Source organism: Mycteria americana, chromosome 9, assembly GCF_035582795.1.
Source record: "Mycteria americana isolate JAX WOST 10 ecotype Jacksonville Zoo and Gardens chromosome 9, USCA_MyAme_1.0, whole genome shotgun sequence".
In the NCBI taxonomy this organism is placed as follows: domain Eukaryota; kingdom Metazoa; phylum Chordata; class Aves; order Ciconiiformes; family Ciconiidae; genus Mycteria; species Mycteria americana.
In genome coordinates this window covers 26,334,055-26,341,682 of record NC_134373.1, presented here as the reverse complement: position 1 = coordinate 26,341,682, position 7,628 = coordinate 26,334,055, and the positions used below count along the sequence as shown (strand labels likewise).

The window sequence follows — 7,628 nt, the reverse complement described above, 5'->3', positions numbered from 1 at the left end:
CAAAGAGAGCAAAGACCACAGGCTCCTTCCTGTCCCCTCCCTACGGCTCCTCCATCTTCTGGGCTAAGTTTAAGCCACCTCTGTATATCTAAAGGTGCTGACTTAATCTTCATCAGGAACCTTGTCCTGATTTTCTTCCTCTGTATTTGTACCCCTTTATCAAATCCTCCTGATTACTTCAGCCCAGCCTAAGCTGCCCTTGGGTAGGCGACGCTGGCCCAGATCCACTCTGATTCTGGCGGCTGCCAAAGCAAACCTCTGTGTCTGGGGGTCTGTGTGCACACATACATGTTCTTTGCAGATCCCACTGCGGCCTCCTGCAAGGAAACAGCAGGACGTGGCTGGCCACAGCACAGGATTTGTGGGAATGGGGCTTTGCCCCTCTTCCCTGCCATGGCACAGAGGGCACAGCCTCTGCCCTGCCCCCAGATGTGGCACATCAGCCCCAGGCATCAGGAGGCCCGGCTGGAAGTCTGAAACCTGGCTCTGAGCCTGCGCTTTCATTGCAAACACCTCCAGCATCAGCAGTGCAGGAGGAAGTGGGGGGGCTGGCTTAGCTCCTCCCTGTTGATAATTCATTACCGCCTGTTAGCCCAGATCCATCCGGCAGCAGCTACATCCTGGCACCGACATGTGTTCATTTCACACATAAAATGCTGTATCAAAATACATCATTGAGACATTCTCCCTGAAACCTTTCCCAGCTGCCTCTCCCAGCACTTTACATGCAGGAGCAGTCCTGGCAATTGGGGTGTTTTGTTCCTATTGGATGCCTGGCACCCGCTGTAGCAATCAGAGCTGCAGGATCCATCCTCCAGCTCATGAGCAATACCAGCAAGGGGGATCTTCTTGCAAGGGGCAGGGAGGCAGCAAGCAGAGGGTGCAGGTTTCATCCATGGCATGCTTGGATCTGGAGAGGGAGAAGCAGCCTGTGTGCACATGGCTGGTTTATCGCATACCATTTTGCAATGATGCAGAAGTGCAGCATCTCTTTCCTCCTCCCCTGAGGGCTCTGGGAGCCTTGGGCAGCGGGGCTGGCTGGTCTTGCCTTGGGGACCTGGAGGAGGCCCCTTCCCCTTTCTCCAAGGTCCCTGACTTTTTGCCCTGATGCTGGTGACGGGCAGCGTGCTGGTAAATCTCCCCTCCAGGGCTGAGCGGGAAGAGCCAGGGCGGGTGGGGGACCCAGCGCTTGCACGGCAGGTGCTGGGGGTGCTCCCCCCAGGATGGGTGCCTCCTGACTCCCTACAGAGCCGTGCCCAGCGTCGGGCTGGTTCTCAAGAGAGCTGGGGCTCTCCCACCAAGCCTAGGCCCTTCATGGCGGCTGGTGAGTCACAGCTGGCCTTTCTCCAGCTGCCCCGCCAGCACACGCTCACAGTCCTCTTGACCTTCACCCCTCCTCATCCTCCCCTCTGGCATTTCCCAGGGCTCTTCCTCCCCACTGTGTCCCCCTAGCACCATCTGGGGGGGGGCTCTGCTGGTCTGCGAAGGTTCATCCCTCGCCCCTGTAGGTAAGAATACAGAGCAGGACCCAGGTGAGAGCGGCCAAGTTCAGAGGACCCCCCCAGACCCTCCCTGTGCCCCCTGCCCTCTGGGCTCCCCCCGCAGGGCCCTGCCAGCTCCTCGCGTCCCTGGCACGGACGGCTGAGGGGCTCGGACAGCGTCGCAGGTCCCAGCCCCCCGCCCCGCTGGGAGCACCGGCCGAGCCCCACACGGCTGAAGGTCACGCCGGGGCGGCGGCCGCCCGGCAGAGCCGCGCCGCGCCGGGCTCCCCCCGCCCCGGCCGCCCACCGGCGAGGGGGCGGGCCGCACCGGGGGCCCGTGCGGCGGCGATTGGCTGGCGGCGGGGAGGCGGGGAGCGGCGGGGCCGCGGCTGGCTGCAGCGGCGGGCGCGGAGCCCAGAGCGGGCGCGGCGGAGCATCCTCGGGCACCGCGGCCCCGGTGCGGGCCGCCTCCCCCGTAGCCCCCGGCCTCCTATGGGCGGTGCCGGCGCCCCGGCCCCCGCACGCCCGTCCCGCTCGGCGTTAGCATGGGCACGGTGCTCTCCCTCTCCCCCGCCGCCTCCTCGGGCAAGGGCGGCGGCGGCGGCGGGGGGCTGCTGGCCGACAAGGCGCCGGGAAGGGTGCCGGGCAAGGGCGAGAGCCGGCTGAAGCGCCCCGGCGTGCTCATCTCGGCGCTCACCTGGAAGCGGCTGGTGGCCGCCTCGGCCAAGAAGAAGAAGAGCACCAAGAAGGTGACGCCGAAGCCCGGTGGCGGGGCCCCGGGGGGGCCCCCGGGCCAGCCCGACCCGCTGGTGGTGCAGCGCAACCGCGAGAACTTGCGCAAGTCGGTGGTGGGGCCGGCCGACGGCGCCAAGCAGGGCCCCCTGGCCGTGCCGGTGCCCACCGTGCCCTCGGCGCCGCAGGAGCTGCACCCGGGCTCCGGCGGGGGCAAGCCGCCGCCGCCGCCGCCGTCGGCCGGCAGCCGCGCCCCGGGCTCCCCGCGCCGCGTGGTCGTGCAGGCGTCCACCGGCGAGCTGCTGCGCTGCTTGGGGGACTTCGTCTGCCGCCGCTGCTACCGGCTGAAGGAGCTGAGCCCCGGCGAGCTCATCTCCTGGTTCCGCAGCGTGGACCGCTCGCTGCTGCTGCAGGGCTGGCAGGACCAGGGCTTCATCACCCCGGCCAACCTGGTGTTCGTCTACCTGCTGTGCCGGGAAGCGCTGCGGGGCGAAGACATCGGGAGCCAGGCCGAGCTGCAGGCCGCCTTCCTCACCTGCCTCTATCTCGCCTACTCCTACATGGGCAACGAGATCTCCTACCCGCTCAAGCCCTTCCTGGTGGAGGGCGACAAGGGGCGCTTCTGGGAGCGCTGCCTGGGCATCATCCAGCGCCTCAGCGCCAAGATGCTGCGAATCAACGCGGACCCGCACTACTTCACGCAACTCTTCCAGGACCTCAAGAGCGAGGGCGAGGGCGGAGACGGGTCCAAGCACTGGACGATCAGCCTGGACCGCTAGGGAGGTACCGGGCCCCCGGCGCCGGGGGCGGAAGGGGCCGCGCACCGAGGGGCGGGGGAGGCGAAGGACTGCCGGATTCCCCCCCACCCCCGCATCCTCCTCGCCTTCCCCCCTCCCCGGCCGTCAGCTCCACGGAGACGCTGCCTGGACCCTCCCTGCTCCGGATCCGGCCGCTTCCCCCCCCCCCCCCCCCCCCGACCCCAGCTGGGGGCTGCGCTCCGGCACACCGAGACGGCGGAGAAGACCGAGGCGGGGGGGGGGGATGTGTCCCTCCCGCCTGCGCGATGGGGAGGGGGGGACGCTGCCGAGGAACGGAGGCTCCTGGATGCGTTTTCTCTAGAAAAAAAGGGGAAAAAAACTGGAGCTGGGGGTCCGGGGCAGGAGGGTGCGGGGCGGCTGCTGGGTGCTGCGGGGGCCCCAGGCAGACGGTGCATGTGAACGAGCCCCCCCGCCGCGGGCAGAGCCGGTCCCCGGCCGCCGCTCCGGAGCTGTCCGCGGTGCTGGAGCCGCCGCGGCTGAGCAGACAAAGGCGGGGGGGCGGGCAAGGCCGGGGGGGCCGCGGGCTTTCGTGTCGTGGGCGCTGCCTCCCCCCCTCCCGCGTGGGGGACACGGCCCCCCCCCCCCCCGGGCATGGGCGTCGCTGCCCCCCACCCTGCGGGAGCCGCCCGCTTGCCCCTTTGTTCGAGCCGCTGGGGGGGGGGTGCCCACCCCCTCCCCGCGGGTAACACCCCCCCCCCCTCCCCGGTGCGCCCATCGAAACGGGGTCCCGGTGGGGTGAGCTTCCCCCCCCTTGGCTTGCTACGGAGAAAGGGGTCTGTGCCAGAGAGGGCCTAGGGAGCCTGGGGGGAAGGGCCTGCTATGGGGGGGGGGTCCCCTCTCCTCTTGCTTTGCTTCACTGGAGAATAAAGAGGTGGCCTGGACGGGCCTGGTGGTGGCTCCCTGGACTTGCTGGGCTGTGGGGTGCAAGGGGGATTGGGGGGGCACCCCAAGCTCCCAATCATGCCCCCTCTCCTCCCCAAGAGGGATTGGGGGGCGCTGGTTCTCAGAGGGGGTTTTACTCCCCGGTGTGAGCTGGGGGTCAGAATCTCATCCCTCTTTGTTGTGCCCAAGGCCAGTCCTGGTCCGCCTAAGTGCCCCTTGGCTCCCTGTGAGCTCTCCTGGCCTCCTCCATTCCAGATGGAAATGTCTGATGCCTGTCTGCCACACTGGATTTAACTAGGATCCCACAGCCCATTTCACCTTTTCTCTCCACCCCCCCCACCCCCCCTAAAGCTACCCCCCCTCACCTCCTTCCTCCCTGTCTCTGCTCTGCAGGGCTGGGCTCCCTTCCCTGGCAGCAGCAGGCTTTGGGGGCTGTGTTGCTAGCCTGGTTACCAGCCCTGTGCTTCTGCAGACCCCCAGGGAGTGGGGTGGAGAAGGAGAAGGCTTTGCCTTTCTCATAGCTGGTTGCTACGCTTCAGGCTACTGAATTTGCCAAGCCTTCTTTAGCAGGTTCCACAGCACGTGCTCTCCCTTTGGGGTCTGCGTCCAGTGCTCCCCAGCCCCTCTGAGCCAGGCACTTGGGCTCCCCTCAGCCAAGAAGAGCTGTGCTGGCTCTGCAGGTCATGGAGGGTAAGCTAGATTCTCTCTACCTTTGTGTGCATCAGCAGAGCTGCTAATTAGGCCCAATCTGGCTCATTCAGGCAAAGCTGTGCTGCCAGGAAGACAGCACAGATGTCCCTGTGACGGGGCTGACCTGGCAGGGTGCTGTGCAAGGCTTTTCTGTGTCTGTGTAAACCCACCCAGACCTGTGCTGCTCCCCTCCTCCCTGTCCCTAATGGGTGCTCTTGTCCCTGCTTTTAGATTGACATTCGTGTGACCTTGTGGTGAGCTGTCTGGGCTGAAATGTACTCACAACCCACCCCCACCCCAAATTTGGCCATATCTGTGTCTTGTGCTGGGAAAGGTGGCAACTCTGACTTACTCTGTCTTATACTGGGGTGGAACTGGACCCTTAGTGCTCCTATGGGGAAGCTGGGGGAGCCCTGACTCTGCCTTGTCAGTGTTTTGCAGAGAAGGAAATTGAGGCAGGGGGAGATGAAGCAGCATGCCACACTCCAGCAAGAAGGGTCTGCAGCATCGCAGGGTAACACCCAAGGCATAGGTGCTGGCTGTGTCCACCCTGAACAGGGGGTGTTTGTCCAGTGACCCCTTACCCCCAGCTGTGGGGCTTTATAGAGTCTCGTCTCTGGAGCTGAACAACCTGCTAGCACTGGTGGAGGTTTCCCACCCTTACAGATCCACTTAGAGACATTCTGAGGGTCCTTCCAGCCTCAAGCCTCAGCCTTTTAAAATGCTTCCAGCTGCAGTGAGGCCATGTCCTTCCCCTCCTCCCTTGTGTTTCATTGATTAAGAGTGCTGGGCCTCATTGGGGGATTTAGGAAGAGCTAATTGCAGACTGGTAATTGAAGACAGCTTGGAGTCTCTGGAAATGTCAAGGAATGAGAGACGAGCCTAGATGCTCCCGTGCATTTAAATATGCATTTTCGGCTCAGCCAGAGCCTTACTGAGGGGAGAGATGTCTGGTTTTCCCTCCCCCAGAGGACCTTGTACAGCTGCTGGGGGGAGCGGGGCAGGGGGAGCACTAACCTTACCTTGCCTGGGAGCCTCCTGCTCCCCCCAAGGCAAAGGGGAGATAGGGGGGCAACACAAGCAAGAGGGGGATACTGAGGGTGGGAATCCTCAGACAGGCTTGGGAGCTTGGCGTTTTCCCCTCTCAAAAGCTGTGTGCTTTAACCTGCCAGACCCCTATGCTGCTGCATGATGCCACAGGGGGCTGGGCTCAGGAGCCAGCTATGGGGCAGCAGCATGGGGATGGATAGAGCTTGTCCCCAAACTTGTGATCCCTGCAGCCACTTGGTGCTCCCTGAGGAGCAGTGAGGGGCTGAGACCCTCTCAGGAGGGGCTGGGAAGCCCCCCTTGCTGCCAGCTGCAGGGCCCAGCAGTGTCTGGGGTTGCAGGGATGGGGGATTCATGTCAGGTTTGGGGCTCAGAGGTAGAGCAGCAGGGCCAAGTCAGGGATCCATCACCTCAGGGCCTTGGTGAAGGATCCCAGCTCTTTCCTAGTTTGAAATTCCTCCAGTGGCAACACATCTCCTCTCTATGCCTCACAGTGGATGCCCCATCTTCTCCACCCCACGTTGCAGCAGGGGAGGTGGGCACAAGCTGCATGGTGCAGCCTGCAGTGGATTCAGCCCCTCCTGCCCCAGGGAGGTCTCTTCTCAGGCTGTAGCATCCTTCTCTTGCTCCCCAAGGGTGCATAGGGCTGCTGGAGGCACCCTGGGTGGCAGTGGGTCCTCAGGATGCGTAGTCACCCGTGAAAGGTGGGGTTTCTGCCTAGAGCTGGTGGAGCAACAGCTCTGTGGGACTCCCCTTGCCCTGCTGCTCTGCCTGCAGAGCAAACTCCATGCACTGGATGTGCTGGCCATGGCACTGGAGCATGGAGGAGCGATGGGCGGCTGGAGCAGCCAGCCTGGCAAGCTGTGCCTCCTCCTGCCGGACAAACAGCGGGGAAGCTGTGCTCTTGCTATTAAGAGCTGGCAGCATCCCCCAGAGTGACTCGGAGCTGCTCTGTGGGGAGGAAACTGCTCCAGATGATGCAGACCCAGTGCCCACGTGGCTGGCGAAGGACCTGCCTCAGCCCAGCTTTCTGCGCAAGCCCTTCTCCTCCGTTCAGCTGCAAGGATGATGGATAACATGTTCTTCAAGGCAGATGGAAGTGGGAGGTCTCTCTTCTGCCTCTGTGGGAGCTACTCGGACACTGGCTCCATTGCAGCTTCGGGCTGTTGCTGCTCTGCTGAATTGGGGATGGCTTGTGGGTGCAGGTTTCTGGTCTCCTCTCTGCTCCATGGCACTTTGGTCACAGCTGCTGGTGGAATGTCTAGAGGGGAAGATGTGGACAAAATGACCCAGGGAGATGGAAGCAAATGGCAGAGAGAGCATGAGGGGTCCTAGACTAAATTGGCTGATGAGAAATTTGTACCCAGGGAGGGGCAGGACAGCCATCGCAGGGTCTCAGCTGATGGGGGATGCGTCTAAGCTGGGGTGGGAACCTGCAAGAGGCTTTGAGCTCTGCCTGTGCCCAGGGTAGCCCAGTGGCAGGTATGAGACTGAGGGAGGTGGGACAGCAGACAGTTTGGTCCTCGCTGTACCCAAAACATGGCCTGTGGCATTGCCTGGCTGGTGGGTATGGGACTGAGGAGTTACAGACTGGGGACAGCTCTGTGCCAAGAAGCTGGGGCAGGTGGAGAAGGGGAACCAGATGCCTTGGAGCCCTGCTGTGGTGGTTAATCCTTCTGCCACCGAGTCTGGCAGAGCGGAGGACCAGGGCTGCCTAGGCTGGGGCGTTACGTCTTGAGAGCTGAGCATGGAGCTTACCCTGTGCTGTGTCCCCTGCCTGTCTCATGGTCCTGTGTCACACCTGAGGACGGAGCTCCTTGGGGCACAGCCAGGCAGCACCAAGCTGTGGCCTGGGGCAGTGGTGGGGAGCCTGCCCAGGGAGTGAGTGCCCCCTGGGCTGGACCGGGTGCCGCTCCCCCATCAGAAGTCCTGCATTAGAGCATAATCTGGCATTAGCGCATTAATCCAGTCCTCCCTG

At 63.5% G+C, this 7,628-nt stretch overlaps 1 protein-coding gene across 1 annotated transcript; it reads left to right on the top strand.

The window, feature by feature from the left end:
• Positions 1-2,026: 2,026 nt before the first annotated feature.
• On the top strand, positions 2,027-2,992 carry CDK5R2 (cyclin dependent kinase 5 regulatory subunit 2). Its single transcript, XM_075512141.1, has one exon. The coding sequence runs from the start codon at positions 2,027-2,029 to the stop codon at positions 2,990-2,992; it is 966 nt and encodes a 321-aa protein (XP_075368256.1).
• The last annotated feature ends 4,636 nt before the right edge of the window (positions 2,993-7,628 follow it).

Coding starts and splice junctions, on each gene's coding strand:
- CDK5R2 (XM_075512141.1), top strand. CDS start 2,027: ATGGGCACGGTGCTCTCCCTCTCCCCCGCCGCCTCCTCGGGCAAGGGC.